Source organism: Callithrix jacchus, chromosome 1 (genome assembly GCF_049354715.1).
Source record: "Callithrix jacchus isolate 240 chromosome 1, calJac240_pri, whole genome shotgun sequence".
NCBI lineage: Eukaryota > Metazoa > Chordata > Mammalia > Primates > Cebidae > Callithrix > Callithrix jacchus.
The window spans coordinates 125,414,493-125,436,428 of record NC_133502.1 but is presented as its reverse complement, the minus strand read 5'-3'; the positions used below and the strand labels follow the sequence as shown (position 1 = coordinate 125,436,428).

Here is a 21,936-nt window from a genome sequence, read left to right as displayed (position 1 = left end):
GTAAATTAGTTCAACCATTGTGGAAGACAGTGTGGTGATTCCTGATAGACCTAGAAAAAGAAATTCCATTTGACCCAGCAATCCCATTACCGGGTATATATCCAAAGGATTATAAATCATTCTATTATAAAGACACATGCGCACATATGTTCATTGCAGCACTGTTTACAATAGCAAAGACTCGGAACCAACCCAAATGCCCATCAACAATAGACTGGACAGAAAATGTGGCATATATACATGATGGAATACTATGCAACCATAAAAAATGATGAGTTTGAGTCCTTTGTAGGGACATGGATAAGCCTGGAAACCATCATTCTCAGCAAACTGACACAGGAACAGAGAATCAAGCACTGCCTGTTCTCACTCTCAGGCGGGTGTTGAACAATGAGAACACATGGACACAGGGAGGGGAGCATCATACACTGAGGTCTGTGGGAGGGGATATAGGGAAGGGACAGTGGTGGGTAGGGTGTTGGGGAGGGATATCATGGGGAGAAATGCCAGATATAGGTGATGGGGATGGAGGCAGCAAACCACATTGCCGTGTATGCACCTATGCAACAATCCTGCATGTTCGTTACATGTATCCCAGAACCTAAAATGCAATAAAAAATATATAAACTATCAATGACATTCTTCACAGAACTAGAAAAAATGATTTAAAACTTCATATGGAACAGAAAAAAAAAGCCTGAATAGCCAAAGTAATCCTAAACAAGAAGAACAAAGCTGGAGGCATCATGCTACCCAACTTCAAACTATACTACAGGGCTACAGTAACCAAAAATCATGGTACTGGTACAAAAACAGACATGTAGGCCAATGGAACAGAATAGAGAACGCAGAAATAAGACAACATACCTATGACCATCTGAATCTTCAATAAACCTGACAAAAACAAGCCATGGGGAAAGGATTCCCTGTTCAATAAATGGTGCCAGGATAACTGGCTAGCCATATGTAGAAGATTAAAACTGAACCTCTTCCTTACTCCATATAGAATAACTAACTCAACATGGATTGAAGACTTAAATGTAAAATCCAAAACTATAAAAACCCTAGAAGACGAGCATCGCCATTCAGGACATAGGCCCAGGCAAAGATTTCATGAAGATGACACAAAAAGCAATTGCAACAAAAGCAAAAACTGGCAAACAGTATCTAATTAGAGAGCTTCTGCACAGCAAAATAAACTCTCAACAGAGGAAACAGACAACTTACAGAATGGGAGAAAATGTTTGCAAACTATACATCTGACAAAGGTCTACTATCCAATATTTATAAGAAACTTGGATTTACAAAAAAACACAACCCCATTAAAAAGCGGGCAAAGGACATGAACAGACACTTTTCAAAAGACATACCTGTGTCCAACAATCATATGAAGAAAAGCTCAACATCACTGATTATTAGAGAAATGTAAATCAAAACTGCAATGAGATACCATCTCACACCACTTAGAATGGCTATTATTAAAAAGCCAAATAATAACAGATGCTGGCAAGGCTGCAGAGAAAAAGGAATGCTTATGTACTATTGGTGGGAGTGTAAATTATTCAACCATTGTGAAAGACAGTGTGGGAATTTCTCAAAGACCTAAAGACAGAAATATCATTCAACCCAGCAATCCCATTATTGGGTATCCCAAAGGAATATAAATCATTCTATTATAAAGACACGTGCACAAGTATGTTCAGTGCAGCACAATTCACAATAGCAAAGACATGGAATCAACCTAAATGTTCATCAGTGATAGACTGGACAAAAAAAAATGTGTTACATATACACCATGGAATACTGTGTAGCCATCAAAAAGAGTAAGATCATGTCCTTTGCAAGGACATGGATACAGATGGACGATCATCTTTAGCAAACTAATTCAGGAACAGAAAACCAAGTACCTCATGTTCTCACTTATAAGTGGGAGCCAAATGATGAGAACATATGGACACATAGAGGGGAACAAAACACACACTGGGGCCTTTCAGAGGGTAGAGGATGGGAGAAGGGAGACAATCAGGAAAAATAACTAATGGGTACTAGGCTTTATGCCAGGGTGATGAAATAATCTGTATAACAAATCCCCATGACACAAGTTTACCTATGTAACAAACCTGCACATGCACCCCTGAACTTAATAGTTAAAAAAAATAACAAAGAGAAATATCAAAAAATGATCAAAGGACTTGAATAGGCAATTCATAAATATAAACGACTGATAAACATAATAAAATTACGAATGTATTTATATCATTTCTTCATATTGTATTTTATACTATTGCATATTCACCAATTAAAATAGTAAATGTAAAAACTCTTGGTCATATGTAGTCTTGGCAACATTTTGGGGAAATGGGAACTCTCACACAGTGCTGGTGGGCATATAAAATAGGTAAAACTTTGCTGAAGGGCAATTTGACAACATACAACAAAAATCTAAAATATACAATGCCTTTGCCACAACAATTCCACTTTCAGGAATTGATCCTAAGTAAATAGGGATGCACACAAAGACTTAGAAATAAAAATATTCATGTCTATTTTTGATATAATAGCAAAATATTATAAAGAACCTAAAAGATCAACATTCGAGAATTTGTTGAATAAGATATAGTATCTCCTACCAATGCAGTTATTAAAAATGAATTGTACAAGACTATTTAGAGACATGGAAAGCTGTCTGCTACATACAGACATTAAGTGAAAAAAGTTATGATCAATATACAGCGTATATTTCATTTTAGGCAAAAGGTATGTATAGTATGTATTTTAATGTCTATGAAGAAGATATTTGAACTAATTATCTCTGAGTTGGGATTATAGACATTTTTATTATAGATAATTTTTATTGTCTTCCTTCTGCTTCTAATTCATTGCTCTACAATAAAGATATATTTCTCTTACAATAAAAAATCCAATAAAAGTTATTTTTCAAAAAATATCAGTGCTAATGCCCTATAAATGATGCTGTAAGAAATATCATTTCTCACAGTCTTGGGTCTTGGTCTCAGTGGCCAAAAAAAATATTAGGAAGTCTTGGGTCTTAGTGGCCAAAAAAAATATTTAGCAGAAGTCTGCAAAAAGGTTTTGGTGCTGCAGGGAGGCCTGAAATGTTGCCGCTCTATAACTGGAGCCCTGCGGGGCACTGCTTGGGTCTGGACCACCAAATGACGGCATGAGCACCAGCACTGCCCTCCAGAGCAGCTGGCATAGTTTTAGTTTTCCAGCAAAAGGAATAGCTGCAAACAATGATTTAAAAAATTAGCACCTGTCTTGCCTAGGACAATGGGTCCAGCTAGGTTCGGTCCACCTGGCATGGCTAAGCCTCTACTGGGCATGTCTATGTTTAAGCCATATAGTCAAGAGTGTGAGAGCAACAAGCACTTGGTAGTCCCAAGGTTTCATTTTTACAGTTATGGAAAAGTGAGGCGCAGGTGGGGCTGTGCCTGTGTTGCTCAGGCAACGTTCCTTTTGGATAGTTGTAGCAGTGGCTTGAGGTGAAATGAATGCCAGCATGCCTGATAACTAAAATAGCCATTTCTGGAATAATCTCACCTAGTGGGGATCTCAACACTCAAGACTTAATGAAGAAGAATGAGCTCTGATACATGGCTTAAAAAAACCCCAACTTTCCATTCTCCCCTTACTGCTGTGAAACATAAAAATCAGGGTTTATGAGTTACTGTTTCTGTGCCACAGAACCATGAAGTTCTCTAAGACTGTTACAGCCAGCTGACCTCAGACGAAGTAAACACACACACTGGCATCTCATCACTCACTGGCTACAACAGGGCTGGCGAACAGCTTTCATCCCGTATACATCAGCTATTACCAGGCTTGGTAAGAACATTAAAATTAATTCCAAGGCAGTGCCTGGGCCGAGTGAAAAAGAATGTCATGTCTGATTAGGGATGTCTTGGCTGTGGGAGGAGTGATTAACAGTATCTTCGCCACATATTTCCATCTTGGTCTAGAATATCTGTTATCCTCAAAATAGGGTTTCTTCATTAAATCTCTCCCACTATCAATTATTTCTACAGAATATCAGATTAATGCTTCTCATACATTACTTTTAGTATGTCATTCTCTTCTTTAAAAACCCTCTAAGGATTTGTTCCCATTCCCCACATAGTACATCTACTTCCTTCATTCTATATTCAAGGCCTCCACAATTTGATGCCATTCACGGTGTTAATGTCTCAGCAACGCTACATAAAACCTCCTCTCCAGCCTCTCTGGCTTATTTCTCATACCCAGAGCACACTGTGGTCTGAAAGGGCCACCTATAGGAGCCAGGGATGGGAGCCTGTCCAAATGGGAGCAACTGGACTAACAGACTAGCATGAGGCACTAGCTGGGGAAGTTCAGGATGGAGGGAGGGCATTAGTATTGCTGGGGTGAGGGTCTAAGCCAAATCTGAATGGACAAGGACTGGCTGAGGCTTGTTCATTTTGATGGCCTAGTTTCTATCCCAGTATAGCTGCCTGTCATCAGTCTTAAAGCAGTTTTTTTACAGCTGTTTCTGAACAGACATCTGATACATATGTTGCAAATTTTTCATCTTGGGGCTCATGGAATCTTCCTTGAATGCCCATTCCTCTTCTTTTCTGCCTATTTGGATCCCACCCATCCTGCAGAATTGAGCTCCAAAGCATCAGAGTGAGGCACTGTCTCAAATAACCTGCTTCTCAGAGTCCTGATACTTGACATCATTCTTTCATTCATTTCCACAATTCCATGTGAGTCTCCTAGTTCCATAGTGCTGGCGTGACACTGACATTCACCACTCAAGTCCATCTGGTCCAGGCAGTTCATTCAGGGACTTTATGAATACTGACTCACTGTCTCATTCAAATGGAGCAGTCTGGATGTGGACTGGGATTTTAAGGTGTCTCTTAACTACTAAATTTAAATACCAGTCTAAGGTAACAAAGCACCATAAACTAGCAATGGAATGCAGCAGCATAAAATACAATAAATTCTTATTGCCTATAGCTAAAATGAAACAAAATATTATTCCAGAATAAGGGAGAATGAAAGTAAAGCTATCGTGAAAAAATATGAGCAGGTTAACTTTTCCAGCATGCTGAATGGCACCTGAGTGACCCAAAAGAGTTATTGAACTTGAAAATAAACAGCTGCTGCACACCCTGCTCATGACCGGGCTATGACGAACAGGTATGAGAATTTCTCTAGTGATGAGTCTGAAACAAAGGAGTGCACAATGCACATCGCATTTGGAATAAATTTACTATTTGTAAGCCAAAGGCAATATGCAATTTGAAAATTCTATTAATTTTGATCAACATGATATAGAAGAACTCAGTGCCAAACTTGTATAAATCATGGGCAACAGAATAGGGCTACTTGTTACTTTCCCTGTGTCTTATTTTTGCCCAAGTTCAAAAACAGAGAAATCAGAAGATTCTTTCCATATGCTGATAAGCTGTGAAGATTCTTTATGAGTTACAGATGATAATGAAAACTGAAGGTCATCTTTCTGTGCTCTAACCCTAAAGATACCAGGCCCCTGTGTCCAGTTAAATCATCACCTATATGACTGGGAACCCCTTGGCCTCCTGTTCGCTGCTAGCTGGTGGGTAAAGGAATATAGACTTGAGCCACAGAAATAATTCTAGCTATTATTGTCAACATTTGGAATCACACAGAGTTACTGTGAAGATTTTCCCCACTTTGTAGGCCTTGGCTTTTTGTTTTGTTTTCTTTTAAAGAGGAGTTTTAGATTTTAGGTTCGCAGCACAAGAGGAAGGTACAGAAACTTCTCATATATTCCCTGTCCCTGCACATGTATAGACCTGTATTTTTTCCCTCAGGTCTTTTGAAGGCAAAAGAATTCTTCTCTTCTAACTTGTCCATCTTTGGAGGTCATGTGTGAAGGTTTTTCTGGCATCTCCATGATGCTGGTGTAGCATCCCAGGACTTGAATGCCCTTGTATAACTCCTGGCTACCAGAGGGCACTACCCATGTGGAAAGTAACTTGAAGGTTTCCAACACTAGATGACAGGGAGGTTGTACTTGGTGAAATTAATTCAGCACTTGCCTTGAGGAGTCCATCTGGGTTAGCTTTATGCTATATCTACAGAAACCTGGCCTAAATGGTATAGTCTTCCTTTTGGAGGGTGCTGGTATTTGATTTTCTCCTCAAAAGTTGGTTATTGCTCTAGTTTAGGTAGTAGGGGGTCATGGTGGAATAATGGGGAATGCTTACCAAGAGGAGACGAGATATAGGAGCTGTTCTTTACTGCTGTATCTTTCTCAAAGTTTCATGAGTCAGTCTGATTGAAAGGATCTGGACTATGGCATTAGCTCAAGAGGATTCAGAAAGGAGCCATATTGGAACCTAGACAAGCCATAGAGTCCAGACTAACAACTGCATTCACCTCATATGGAAAGTCAGCCAAGTTTCCACTGGTGAGTCTGGATTCTGTAGGCAATTTAGTGATTTCCTGTTGGCCAGCGCCACCCCCCACCCCGCCACTGCTGCCTCTCTCCCACCTGCAAGCAGTCACCCATCCATAAATCCTGTCCAGTCCTGGATTTCTGCCCAATGTTTCCAAGAGTTGGACTCACCAAGGAGAGCAGAATTCCCAGGATCCAGGACCAGCTGTGTTCCCAGAGGAGACGTCAGCACTGAAGGAAGGTTTGGTCCAGTGGCTGTGAGCAAGGCCCTGATGTCTTCCAACTGCGTGGGGACTTGGGGGGGATCTGTGAGAAGGCAGATGGCGGATCAGGCAGGTTAAAACACAAGGCTGTGTCGACGGAAGAGGAAGACGTGGGTATGTGTGTGCATGTGTTTAAGTCAGGCATTGCTATTGTTGCCTTTTAACATCACGTTTCCTACAGAGGACTCCCTATCAAGGTGAGTATAAATTCAAACTTAATACAGGTATTTGATGCCTGAAATAATAAGGTTGGTAAGCAGCAGCAGGCATACAGATTTCAGGGGTTTCTCACTTTAGACCATTGGGTACCTACAAATTTGAAGATAAGTTAAACTATACCATAAAGACACTTTTTAAAAAAGCCAATTTTAGTATTTACTATCTGCCAAGTTCTGTGCTAAATCGATTTCAGTCCATTTTTCATTTAGTCGTAATAACAGTCCTTAGAGTGAGGCACTTTGTTACTGTCCGTACAGAGATACACCACAGGAATTTCTTAGGTAAAAGGACCCTTTTTCTATGAAGCAAAAGGTACAGTTGTGAAGCTGATAAGTTAATTTGCTTTGTGGTCTGGATTTTTATGCCTAAGTAGGACCTAGATAAAGCAGGGCAGGAGAAGAATGTTGCTATGCGATGCTTCGTTATTCAGAATCTTACAAGAAATCAGCGCTGAAGTCACTGGAGGTCCCAGTTAACCAATGCTAAAAGTGACTAAAATGCGAAATATATAGTGGCTTGCTGCTGGACAAATAAAGAGGTAAACACCTGCTGAACTTCTCCTGGAAAAGCGGCAGATCCCGATCCCTTTGCCTCTCTTTCTGCACCTCCTGAAGAACTGCAGTTTACACTCCCAAGGCCAGCTCCCACCTCATTCTCTAGAACGCTTGTTGGAATGGAAGCAGCAGCAGTATTGCTCTTGGACGGTCATTTCAGCAGCATTCTGCAACGGCCCTACTATGTGCCTGGCACCTTGCTACGCACTTGTTAGGGATGGTGAATTAGTAAGTCATGATGGTGCCTGATCCTACTTGAGAAACATACCTTCAGTCTTTCTGGCTTTGGCGGACAAAGACCATTGTATAGAGAAAATGATGAACTTGAGATTACGTGTGTGTGTGTGTGTGTGTGTGTGTGTGTGTGTGTGTGTATGAAATATACTTAAAAAAAACCCTTTTCATATGACATAGAGGAAAACATCATGCCTGGGTTCAGGAACCCTCAATGTGAGCCATGGCTCTATCACTCACTAATTAGGTCATTTAAATCATCAGAATCTTAGTTTTCTCATCTATGAAATAAGGTTCCTTTCCAAGATCTCTTTCTACTCTGGAATATCATGATTTTAGGAACCGATAGTGGCAGTTTACTCAAAGTGTCTTTCTCTCCCCCTCAATATTTCCTCTTGAAACTCAAGAAACGTTTGCTTATTTCCTAAGAGCAAAAAGGGGAGGCTACTTTCTATCTTCAAAACAATCAGCTCTTTTTGGACCAAATATTGGTCCCTCCTGTAAGCAAATGTCCTTACAACTTCGACAGTATTTTTCCTCTTTAGTGCATGTCCACTGGCTCTTCCCAGGAAAACTGTCAGTTCTCCAGGTGTAGAGGCCAGCACTTAGATTTCTCCTAAAACTTTACCAGTGTCCAGCTGACACAGAACTTCATGTCAGCAACATTAAATGGCAACACTTGATGAATATCTGTCCAATGGACTATGTGAATACATGAATAAAAGTCTTATCACACTTCAAGTCCTCATGGTGCAGATTAAGTCACAGAACTTGGGGTGAAATCTCAGCTTTATCCACAAAATGCCCCCTTTAAAAATTAAGCTACATTTTTGCTGATTAAGAGACATGCTTTGATGTTCATAAAGTACCTATTAAAAGCTAACAAACTTTAATTAATAAAACCAAGAACTGTGATCAAGAAAAACCTTAAACCTTAGAGTCTTAACAGTGATTTTTTTCCCCATTAAGCTTCAGGAAAATGGGGAAGATTTTTTGCTCTTTGAACCCCATGTCCACTGTTACAATGTATTAGAGTTGGAATGCAGTAAGAACCTGCCTACAAAACATACACACTTCACTGGCAAAGCCACAGTAGCAGCCATACATCTTAGACTTTCATCTCTGTTAGCAGAGGCAACAGGGAAGGGTTATCAGAGAGGAAAACGCTCATTGCTAAGCACCATAATTCAGTGTGGGACAATATTCCCTGGGCTCTGGGCTCCAGACTAGCAGCTCAGCTGGATAAAAACCAAGGCAAAACAAATGACATCTTTCTTTGAGCCAATTTTCTGTGGCTTCCTAAGATGGCTGGAGGTTTATGTAGCCACCAGTGAGATGAAAACCTGTTTGGGCCTCTCTAAAATCTGAGTGGGCAGGGTCTAGAGAACCTACGTGATGGTGTATCTTCAACTCTGGGTGTGAAAACAGAAGTGTAAAGTTTAAATGTTTTTCCCCGAGGAAGTCTGTAATGTATGTGTTTATATATATATGTGTGGCATGTAATTATTATTTCTTACATCTTTCCTTTTTTTCCTTAGAATGACAGCTTTTTCTAGGTGGGAAAGAGCATAATTATTAGAGTGCAGCAGGATATCCCTAGTCCAGGGGACAAAAAGGATTATGGCTTGCAACTTGGCTGAGTCCAGAACTGGGCAATAATCAGGTGGTGGGTGGTGTCCCAGCAATTGTTATTTCTAAGCACCCATTTTATACCAGGAGCCACGCCAGACTCTTTAATCAGCAATTCTTATGTTTAGGGGTACATGTGGAGACTTTAGGTGGACTAGACCATAGGCTTCCTGGAATTATAGGAAAAATCTTACATGTATGAATTTTTCTAGAAATAGAAATCCATAGTTTTTATCTGATTGTCAAAGAAGTCCTTAATGCAGGAAGAGTTAAGGATAATTGTTTTAACTGTTATCTCTGTTTGAGATCTCTGTTCTCTCAATCTTGTTTCTGGAGTCCTGGCATAGAGGCCAGTATCTAAGGCTTAGCAGAGTGAAGTAACTTGCCCACGGCCACACAGTTAGTACATGGTACAGCCAGGGTTCAAGTTCTTGTTTGACTGGCCTCAAAGTCTGTATTCTATTGAAAGGCCCTAAATTGGGAAGAAGTGAAGGGATACAGATTTTACCTTTTATGTCCTTAATTGGATTAGGGAACGAAGGAGGTAGAGGGTGGGTTAGAGAGTCACCCTCAAGAGGGCGCACCAAAGGCAGCCAGCTTTGAGGTGTTTGTTTACCTAGGATCAGCAGCTGGGTGCTCTCAGTCAGCTCTCCGTGAAGATTGGCTGCCCTGCAGGAGTACACGCCCTGATCTGAGGATGACACGTTGGTGAGTAGCAACGAGCCTTCGTGCAGACGGTGGGGGGAGCCCAGTTTGCTTTTATTCCTGAACCAAGTGACTTCAGCTTCAGGCACTCCTAGGAAGAACAAACATAAACTCATCAGTCAAACACATTCAGGTGAGCCCAGAGGCATTCATAGCTTCTTGAATCCCCCTTCCCTGGGGCTGCTCTAGAGTGCCACCTACCACGCTTTGGCTAAACTAAATAATGCCCTGGACCTCTCAGTTGTCTCCAGATCTTTTGCCTTTTAAAACCTGCAGCGATGAGGCAGGAAGGAGGAGGCCAGTACGAAGAGGAGGAAACAGGCAGCTGGCACGGGGGACTTGCCAAGGTGGAAGGAGAGTGCCCAAATTCTTTGGAAAAAACATATTTGAAAAACACGAGAACCAAATGTATACACCAGTGAAAATGAAACTACGTGAAACAAACATCATGTTGAGTAAGTGATGCCAGACACAAAAGTACATACTGTATTATTTCATTTCTGTAAGTAAAGAAATGAAACCTGGTAACATTAATCTATGCTGTTAGTAGTTAGTGGAATGAATGGGGAAGGGTTGTGACTGAGAAAGGGGCAAGGGGCTTGGCCACTGGTGATGCTGTGTGTCTTGACCTGAGGCTGGTCTGGTGGGGAGTGTTCACTTGGTACCTTTATGCTATGTGTACTTTTCTGTAAAGATATCATAGTTTAATAAAAAGTGAAAAGCTGTACTATGTTAAAATATATGTATGAACTAGACAAATGGAAGCTGCTGGATTCTTACTGGAGTTGACACTGTATGTAGAAAACATGCGTGTATTTTTGGAAGCCTACATGTCTTTCAGAACAAGAAAACATGAAATGGTAGTATCAGTAGAACCATAGGCAAAGGACAAATGGAAAGTGCTCAACTCTTTCTACAATCCAAGTTGATTTTCTGCGAGAGAGCTGGGGAGATCGTCTGCTGACTTGGGATGGGTTCTCTCTTTGGAAACCAGGCTCTATGTTCTAGGGACAGTGTGAATTCCTCAGGAAGTTTCCTTGGGTTAACATGCTGGTAAACAGGCCCTGGGAATTTAGGGCAAGCCTTTCTAGATGCTATTTTAGGAGGATCCTATAGGAGGCTGGGCTCTGAGTGTGCTGAGAGATTGAAAGTCTTTGGCACTGCTTCACAGGTCTCTAGGGAGCAGAAAGCTCCCTCCCCTAAACACCTCAGCCTGCTGCCCAGCTCACAGTTTACCCACAGAACTTGCTGGCATGTATCCAGAGCATACTTAAAGTGTCAAGTACTGGCTGGATGCAGTGGCTCATGCCTGTAATCCCAGCACTTTGGGAGGCTGAGGTGTGTGGATCATGAGGTCAGGAGCTTGAGGCCAGCCTGACCAACATGGTGAAATCCCATCTTTACTAAAAACACAAAAATTAGCTGGGCATGGTACATGCCTGTAATCCCAGCAACTCAGGAGGCTGAGGCAGAGGAATCACTTGAACCCTGGAGGTGGAGGTTACAGTGAGCGGAGATTACACCACTGTACTCCAGCCTGGGTGACACAGCAAGAATCTGTCTCAAAAAAAAAAAAAAAAGCATCAAGTCCTGGGAAATGGGGTCAAAGACAAGAATGGCCAAGAAGGCAGACCTTTAGTATAGTGGTCTAGTGTTTTCCCTAAGATGGGGCTGGCTTTTGCCTTTGGGGCAAGGGCAGTTTGCCCTTAATGGCTAGCCTACTGTCGAGGATGTAGGGTCTTCAAGGAGCTGCCTATTTATCTGTTACTTGTCCTTGAAAGTGGCAGGGGAAAGAGGCAGGGCTACCAACAGCAGGTGGAGACTTGGGGGGATACCACAGCTTTGTCACATCAGAGAGAGGCACATGCTAATCTGGCTCTAATAGTAGGATACTTGATGCTCAAGTGCATGGGAGGGGCCAGGTTGGCATCATCACTAAAGATACCTGGAGAAAAGACACAGGTGAGGGGCAGAACAGCTGATTTTTCATTGCAGCACCACTAGGGAGAGCAAGAGCATCAGGATGCCTGTCCATGCCAGCTTGGAATTTGGACCCTGAGCTTAGTATTTTTGCATTAAAAAAAATCCACTGCATTCAGGAGAAAGGCTCAGAAGTAAGTTGAAGAAAAGCACTTCCAGTTATTTTTCTCCTGAAAGCACAAGGAAAAATGAGGTCCCACAAACCCCTTTTTTTTTTCTTTTTTTTTGAGATGGAGTCTCCCCTCTGTCACCCAGGCTGGAGTACAGTGGCATGATCTCGGTTTAGGGCAGCCTCTGCCTCCTGGGTTCCAGTGATTCTCCTGATTCAGCCTTCTGAGTTAGATGGAATTACAGGCATGAGCCACCATGCCTGGCTAATTTTTGTATTTTTAGTGGAGATGGGATGTCACCATGTTGGTCAGGCTGGTCTTGAACTCCTGACAGCAGATGATCCACCTGCCTCAGCCTCCCAAAGGGTTGAGATTACAGGTGTGAGCCACCATGCTGGCCCTGCAAACCATTTTCTACCAGTATTCATTCTCTTTCGCTCACACTGCTCACACAGCACTTACTGCCTGCATCTTCCTTAGAGGAGGGCTGTGGGTCACAAACACAGAGAATCAGCCGGAGAGAAAATGAGAGTGAGAGTGACAGAGCATTAGAGGGTGGGAGGAACAGAGGGAGAAGGGAGAGAACACAAGGATGAAGAGAGACCTGGGAGCTATTTCTCACTCCCCCAAGAATTGCTTGCAAGCTTCTCCCATTCCCTTTATGACTGTTTGTCTCACACCACTCTAAAATTGTGCTCGTTTTGAGAGGACTGGACTGGGTATAAAATAAAAGGGCTGAATTCTGTGACAGCAGGGAGTTTCATGGGAGAAATGGAAATGTTCAGAATAGCAGGATGGAGGAAGAAAATTCCAGGCTCTGTAAACCTGGAACTGTGGATGTGACAGCAGTCCCAAGGGAAGAGAAATTAAGTTGGAATCCTTCTTCAATCTATTAGCAAACCTCTCATTCAAGCACAGCTCTCATTCAAGCACAGATCTGCATTGTGGGTTTGCTGAGGTAGGTGTTGTTGCTGGTGCCACATTTTGAGGACTTCCTGCCTGGAACTGTGGGCCTTAGGCAGAGAATATTATGAAGACACCTCGGAGGGACAGCCTGTCCTTCCACAACTGGCTCTAACATTCATGCAGAATGAGGAAAGAGAAAAAAACAATTGAGGTGTTAGAGGTTTTTTTTTTCTTTTTCTCTCAAGAAATAACAATGATGCTTTAGAAAACTTCACGAGCCCTTGAATGTTCCACAGAATCCCTTGAAAAGGTACCAGATGCCTATGCCTAATACTGACGTTCACAATACCTCAACATCAGAGTGTATCAAGCCTGCCAAAATGTCCTGAGTGCATTAAAGAGGGAAATAACATTGACTGAACATTTACTATATGCCAAACATTTCATAAACACAATCACTTATTTTACACAATGATCCTGTGAATCAGGTACTATTTATTAACTCCATTTTATAAATGAGAAAAAGGGTCTCATAGAGATTAAGAAATTTGCTTAAGGTCACATTTGTTTGGATGCCTGAACAATGACATGGGGACAGAGTTCCTGTTCCCCCCAATAATTCTCTACCCTACAGCCAATCAGTAACCCACCAGTGCCAGGGTGGGGATTCAAACTGAAATACCTTTAATGCCAACAGTCCTCATTTTAACAAGTGTACGCCACCTGCCATTCTACACTAGCTTGACTCTTGAGAGAAAATCTGAACCGCTGCTTTATTAGTAATTTCTGAACTGTCAAACCCTTAATTCCTTTCTGTTCTTAGTTAATGTTTCTGCTGTGGTTGTAACACCAAGGTGTCATCAGGAGAGAGGTTCCAGAATCCATGTGTTCGGGCTCTGTTAGCTCTCTCTTGTTGAGAAGCTTGGTCAGGTTATGGCAGATGATCTTTTCTAGACTGCTGTGGTGTGACAGCAAATGCCACAGAAAGAAACACCTGAAAATGACAGAAAATATGCTCTGCCACAGAACAAAATCCAAGAACTACCTTGCTGTTGACCAGCTACTTGGATAGGCTCCACACGCTAAACCCCCTGGTATTATTTATAGCTTAAAACAGGAAAGGAAAAGAACCCATGTTTGTGTTTTCCCCTGAGGCATATCTTTTCAACAGCCCAGTGCTCTCCCTGCTGCTTCAAAGGATCAATAAATGAGCTTAGTCATAATCGGCGGTAACTCGATATGATTATAAGGTCCAGTGCCTTTGATGTCCACGGAGCTGCCAGGTAGGGTGACACTATAATATTCTCTAAAAAAAAAAAATCCCAGACAGGGTATTCTTGTTAACTGGATCCCTTATGATATTTGGAAGGGTGCCTGCTCCACGGCAGTGTGTCAACATCTCCAGGTGGGGTGTCCACTCAATTGTGCGCCTTTACAGTATAAGTTCTAGAAGCTTCCTAGGAGGTGTGGAGGTAGGTGGCTTAGGGAAAGGAAAGAGAAAGCATACAGTAACTCAACTGTCAGCCTTGTAAATTATTCTAAGGAACCACAGCAGTTTGGAAACAAGGTTTTCAGCCTTCCATGTTTCTCCATACTGACTGTGGCAGACAATGACAGTTCACAAAACTGGTTTCCCTTTTTCCTGAGTACCCAGTGAGGCCACCTTCCCCAGTATCCTTTGTAGTTGTATGTGGCCATGTGACTAAAAAAATGTGAAAAGTCTTAATGTGTGCTCCTTCCAGGTGTGGCTCGTAAAAGCCTTCCCAACTATCCCCCACATTCTGTTTTCCCCTCTCCTGGTTGATAGGATAGAGGTAACCCCTGGGGAGACACTGGAAGGCATGTGTTCAAGATGACAGAGCCACCAGCATCACATGACCCTGAGTGACAGATCCTCTCCAGATGACCAGGTGTACTTTTTGGGCTCCTAGGTAAGCAAAATAAGACTTCTATTTTTTTTTTTTAATCATCCTCTTGGCATCCCTATTGTTTTCTTTTTTCTTTTTTTTTATGGATTGGAGGTTTCAGTGGGATGGGAGAATCACAAGGAATCAGGTGTTCAGAGGAATGTATTGAGTAGAGGTGAGGAACTAGGATGTTGAAAAGTAAAAAAAGGAGAGAAGGAGAGGAAGAAAGAGGAAGAAACAGAGGGGGAGAGAACAGGAATATTGCTTCATTCTAAAAATGGGTATTAATAATGGTCGATCAATATTTTGTGTATTTAAAATGGAGAACTCTATAAATATTTATTGAGTTTACTTGTTCCGGATCTGAGTTGAAGTCCTGGATATCCTTATTAATTTTCTGTCTCGTTGAGTCTAAATCTCATTATGGGTCTTATGTATCTGGGTATTAAGATCTCTTATTATTGCATTGATCCTTTTACCACTGTATCTTTGCTGCTTTGAAATCTATTTTATCAAATGTGAGAATTGCAACTCCTGCTTTTTGTTTATTTATTTATTTTTGCTCTCCATTATAAATAAAATAAGACTTCTATTTTATTTGAGCCATTATACATTTGGGGGTCTACTTGACACCAGTATCTAACCTATCATAATACGCCACCCATCACTGTCTCCTGAACTGTTTGTTTCTGCATCCCTAGTCCTGTTAATTTTATCTCCTAAGTAAGTCCTTCAAACACTTCCTTTGCTTTTAGGAGAAAAACCTAAACTGTACCATAATCAATGAGAGCAGGTAAGATCTAGGCCCTGCCTACCCCCACCTTCTTAGCCTCATATGCTACTTTCTTCTCTGTTCTCAATATTATAGCCACACCATTAGCCAGTTTTTACTTCTTTAAATGCAACATGCTCTTTCTACCTCAGGCCCTTTGCACATACTGTTCCCATTTACTGAAACACTGCTTCCTTCCCTGATCCTTTATCACTGACTCAGTTTTCTGACGTCTTCAGAGAACAAATGGAAAATCAGTATGGGAGTGATATAGCGAATCAGGTCAGTTTTCCAGAAAAAGCCCATCATACTCATTGCCTGATGCTTTTGAGGCTTCAGGGTTGGGAAGAATGCATGAGGCTATATTCTATAAGCTGAAAGCACACGTGTGCAAGAAGCTGTTTAATAAAAAATTGCTAACGACTCAAACATGTAAGTCAGTCTAGGTAAATTAAATAACATTCTTAAAATAGGCTATTATGTAGCCATTCAAATTATGCTTATGACACAGACAAATGTTTATTACTGAGAGAAAATAAAGCAGGGTAAAAGGTGATGATTAAGGAAATACACTATAATGTCAGCTATGGTTGAGTTTGTAGAGAACAACTTTGAACAAGCTGTTTTCTTTCCTTTTTGTCCTCTTTTAAATTTTTCTGTGTTTTCTGAAACTTCTTTATAACTCTAATATTCTATAATAAGAAAACAACAGAGAGAGGTGGGAGCAAGATGGCCGTTTAGGAACAGCTCAGGATTGCAGCTCCCAGTGAAAGTGCAGAGGGTGAGTGGACGCCGCATTTCCAGACAGATCTTTATTGCCCACAGACCAGGAGATTCCCAGGCAGAGGAGCCCCACGGGTTGCCAGCGTGGCTGTTTCGGCTGGCACGGCTGTTTTCCTGGCGCCCCGGCGTGGCAGTTCTACGTACAAAACACACTGGTCTGGTTGCCATTTTAAGCTGGCAATTGGAGCTCTGGGAAGGCAGATTCGCCCATTCATCTGATTAAACAGGGGTCTGAAACAGGGAGCCAGGCCAGGAGATTCCCAGGCCAAAAAGTGCCACGAACCTCAGCACCGTTGTTTCAGCCGGTGCAGTGGTTTGCCACATGGGAAATCACACAGAACCCAGTGCCTTTTCAGCAGGTGCCTGGAACACTTAGGAGAGAGTCAACTGTTCAACTGAAAAAAAAAAAAAAAAAAGGCTCTGAGGCAGGGAGCCAGATGATCAGGCTCAGTGGGTCTCACACACACACACACCCACACCCACACACACACACACACACACACACCAGCAATTGGAAACGCTCAGGGTTGAGAGTTTCACAGCAATCACAGCTGAACCCAGGATGGTGCAGCTCTGTGGGGAAGGGGCGTCTGCCAATACTGAGACACTCCACCCCTATGGAGGTAGTCTGCCATTGTCAAGGCAGCCTGCCATTGCTGAGGCAACCTGCCATAACAGAGAGAGTCCGCCATTACAGAGGCGGGCCACCATTGCTGAGGCAGTTCTAACCACGCCCATATAAACAGGACTGCAGGGAAGTTCACATGGCAGCAGGGCGGAGCCCACAGCAGCTCAGCAAAGCCTCTGCAGGCAGACAGTGACTGGGCTGCCTCCTTGCTGGGCAGGGCAGCCTTGAAAAAATAAAAGGCAGCAGCACAACGGAAACTCATAAATAAAGCCCTAACTCCCCGGGACAGAGCACCAAGGAAAAAAAAAAGGGGGGCGGTTTATGAGTTCTGCTGCAGCAGACTTAAACGTACCTGCCTAGCAGTTCTGAATGAACAACGGAGCTCACAGCTCAGCACCTGAGCTTCCATAATGGACAGAATGTCTCCTCAAGCAGCTCCCTGACCCCCGTATATCCAAAGAGTCACCTCACAAAGGGCCGATCAGACTGACATTTGGCGGGCATCATTCAGGGACAAAGAGCAGAAGAATCAACTGGCAGCAACCCTTACTGTTCTGCAGCTGCTCCAGGTGACCCCCAGGCAAGCAGGGCCTGGAGTGGACCTCAGCAGTCCTACAGCAGAGGGGCCAGACTGTTAGAAGGAAAACTAAGAAACAGAACTAACTTCATCATCAACAATCTGGATGTCCACTCAGAGATCCAATCTGAAAATCAGCAACTACACAGATGACAGGTGGATACATCCATAAAGATGGGAAGAAACCAGCACACAAAAGAGGAAAACACCCAAAACCAGAACACCTCTCCTCCTGCAAGGGATCACAACTCCTCACCAGCAAGGGAACAAAGCTGGATGGAGAATGAGTGTGACGAAATGACAGAATCAGACTTCAGAAGGTGAGTAATGAGAAACTTCTGTGAGCTAAAAGGACATGTTCTAACTCAATGCAAAGAAACTAAGAACCTTGAAAAAAGATTTGATGAAATGATAACAAGAATGGACAACTTAGAGAGGAATATGAGTGAACTGATGAAGCTGAAAAACACAACACGAGAATTTCACGAAGCATGCACAAGTTTCAACAGCTGAATTGACCAAGCAGAAGAAAGGATATCAGAGGTCAAAGATCAACTCAATGAAATAAAATGAGAAGGCAAGATTAGAGAAAAAAGTGCAGAAAGGAATGAACAAAGTCTCCAAGAAATATGGGAATATGTGAAAACACCTAATCTACGTTTGATAGGTGTACCTGAATGTGACGAAGAGAATGAATCCATGCTGTAAAATACTCTTCAGGATATTATCCAGGAAAACTTCCCTAACCTAGCAAGGCAGGCCAATATTCAAGTCCAAGAAATACAGAGAACACCACAAAGATATTCCTCAAGAAGAGCAACCCCAAGGCACATAATCGTCAGATTCAACAAGGTTGAAATGAAGGAGAAAATGCTAAAGGCAGCCAGAGAGAAAGGTCGGGTTATCCACAAAGGGAAGCCTATCAGACTCACAGCAGATCTCTCAGCAGAAACCGCACAAGCCAGAAGAGAGTGGGGCCAATATTCAACATCCTTAAAGAAAAGAACTTTCAACCCAGAATTTCATATCCAGCCAAACTAAGCTTCATAAGTGAAGGAAAAATAAAATCCTTTGCCAACAAGCAAGTACTTAGAGATTTTGTCACCACCAGGCCTTCTTTACAAGAGCTCCTGAAAGAGGCACTACACATAGAAAGGAACAACCAGTACCAGCCACTCCAAAAACAGACCAAATGGTAAAGAGCATCAACGAAATGAAGAATCTGCATCAACTAACAGGCAAAACAGCCAACTAGCATCAAAATGGCAGTATCAAATTCACGCATAACAATATTAACTCTAAATGTAAATGGGCTAAATGCACCAATCAAAAGACACAGACTGGCAAATTGGATAAAAAACCAAAACCCATCGGTGTGCTGTATCCAGGAAACCCATCTCACATGCAAGGATACACAAAGGCTCAAGATAAAGGGATGGAGGAAGATTTACCAAGCAAATGGAGAGAAAAAAAAGCAGGAGTTGGAATTCTCATCTCTGATAAAATAGACTTTAAATCAACAAAGATCAAAAGAGACAAAGAAGGACATTACATAATGGTAAAAGGATCAATACAACAAGAAGAGCTAATGATCCTAAATATATACAGACCCAATACAGGAGCACCCAGATACATAAGGCAAGTTCTTAATGTTTTACAAAGAGACTTAGACTCCCACACAATAATAGTGGGAGACTTTAACACTCCACTGTCAATATTAGACAGATCAACCAGACAGAAAATTAACAAGGATATCCAGGGCTTGAACTCAGACCTGGAACAAGGAAACCTGATAGACATTTACAGAACTCTCCACCCCAAATCCACAGAACCTGCATTCTTCTCAGCACCACATCACAACTACTCTAAAATTGACCACATAATTGGAAGTAAATCACTCCTCAGCAAATGCAAAAGAACAGAAATCATAACAAACAGTCTCTCAGACCACGGTGCAATCAAGTTAGAACTCAATTCAGAAACTAACTCAGAACCGCACAGCTTTATGGAAACAGAACAACTTACTCTTGAATGTTGACTGGATAAACAATAAAATGAAGGCAGAAATAAAGAAGTTCTTAGAAACCAGCAAGAACGAAGACACAACATACCAGAATCTCTGGGACACATTTAAAGCAGTCTCTAGAGGAAAATATATAGCAATAAGTGCCCACATGAGAAGAAAGGAGAGATCCAAAATTGACACCCTATCATCAAAATTGAAAGAGCTAGAGGAGCAAGATAAGAAAAAAAAAAACTCAAAACCCAGCAGAAGACAAGAAATCACTAAGATCAGAGCAGAACTGAAGGAGATAGAGATACAAAAAACCCTTCAAAAAATCAGTAAATCCAAGAGCTGGTTTTTTGAAAAGATCAACAAAATAGACCACTAGCCACAATAATAAAAAAGAAAAGAGAGAATAACCAAATAGATGCAATAAAAAATGATAAAGGGGAAATCACCACAGATTCCACAGAAATTCAAACCATCATCAGAGAATATTATAAACAACTCTATGCACATAAACTAGTAAACCTGGAAGAAATGGATAAATTCTTGGACACTTGCCTTCTCCCAAGCCTAAACCAGGAAGAAGTTGAAACCCTGAATAGACCAATAACAAGATCTGAAGTCGAGGCAGCAATTAAGAACCTACCACCCAAAAAAAGCCCAGGTCCAGATGGGTTCACAGCCAAATTCTACCAGACACACAAAGAGGAGCTGGTACCATTCCTTCTGAAACTATTCCAAATAATCCAAAAAAAAAAGGGAATCCTTCCCAAATCATTTTATGAGACCAACATTATCCTGATACCAAAACCCGGCAGAGACTCAGCAAGAAAAGAAAACTTCAGGCCAATATCCATGATGAACATAGACGCAAAATTCTTCAATAAAATACTGGCAAGCTGATTGCAACAGCACATCAAAAAGCTTATCAACTATGATCAAGTAGGATTCATCCCGGGGATGCAAGGCTGGTTCAACATATGTAAGTCTATAAATGTAATTCACCACATAAGCAGAACCAAAGACAAAAATCACATGATTATCTCAATTGATGCGGAGAAGGCCTTTGACAAACTTCAACAGCCCTTTATGCTAAAAACCCTCAATAAACTAGGTATTGATGGAACGTATCTCAAAATAATAAAAGCTATCTATGACAAACCAACAGCCAATATCATAGTGAATGGGCAAAACTGGAAGCATTCCCTTTGAAATCTGGCACTAGACAAGGATGCCCTCTCTCACCACTCCTATTCAATATAGTACTGGAAGTTCTAGCCAGAGCAATCAGGCAAGAAAAAGAAATAAAGGGTATTCAAATAGGGAAGGAGGAAGTCAAATGATCTCTATTTGCAGATGAAATGATAGTATATCTAGAAGACCCCATCATCTCAGCCCAAAATCTCCTGAAACTGATAAGCAACTTCAGCAAAGTCTCAGGATATGAAATCAATGTGCAAAAATCACAAGCATTCCTATACACCAATAACAGACTTAAAGAGAGCCAAATCAAGAACGAACTGCCATTCACAATAGCTACAATGAGAATAAAATACCTAGGAATACAACTAACAAGGAACATAAAGGACCTCTTCAAGGAGAACTATAAACCACTGCTCAACGAAATAAGAGAGGACACAAACAGATGGAGAAACATTTCATGTTCATGGTTAGGAAGAATCAATATTGTGAAAATGGCCACATTGCCCAAAGTAATTTACAGATTCAATGCTATCCCCATCAAGCTACCAATGACCTTCTTCACAGAACTGGAAAAAAACACCTTAAACTTCATCTGGAACCAAAAGAGAGTCTGCAGAGCCAAGTCAATTCTAAGCAAAAAAGAACACAGCTGGAGGCATCACACTACTGGACTTCAAACTATACTACAAGGCTACAGTAATCAAAACAGCATGGTACTGGTACCAAAACAGAGAATATAGACCAATGGAACAGAACAGAGGCCTTGGAGGCAACACAACCTATCTACAACTATATGATCTTTGATGAACCTGACACAAACAAGCAATGGGGAAAGGATTCCATGTTTAACAAATGGTGTTGGGAAAACTGGCTAGCCATGTGCAGAAAGCAGAAACTGGACCCCTTCCTGACACCTTACACTAAAATTAACTCCAGATGGATTAAAGACTTAAACATATGACCTAACACCATAAAAACCCTAGAAGAAAATCTAGGCAAAACCATTCAGGACATAGGAGTAGGCAAGG

The 21,936-nt window shown here is 41.6% G+C and overlaps 1 protein-coding gene across 6 annotated transcripts in view; it reads right to left on the bottom strand.

The window, feature by feature from the left end:
* ADAMTSL1 (ADAMTS like 1) overlaps positions 1–21,936 on the bottom strand; it is a 1,072,914-nt gene that overhangs the window by 79,972 nt on the left and 971,006 nt on the right. For all 6 annotated transcript variants that reach the window (XM_078369765.1, XM_078369768.1, XM_035306411.3 and 3 more), the window contains 2 exons: positions 9,943–10,122; positions 6,599–6,733 (listed from right to left, as the gene is read on the bottom strand). In XM_078369765.1, the coding sequence (XP_078225891.1) occupies positions 6,599–6,733; positions 9,943–10,122 (315 nt within the window). The remainder of the gene's footprint in view (positions 1–6,598; positions 6,734–9,942; positions 10,123–21,936) is intronic.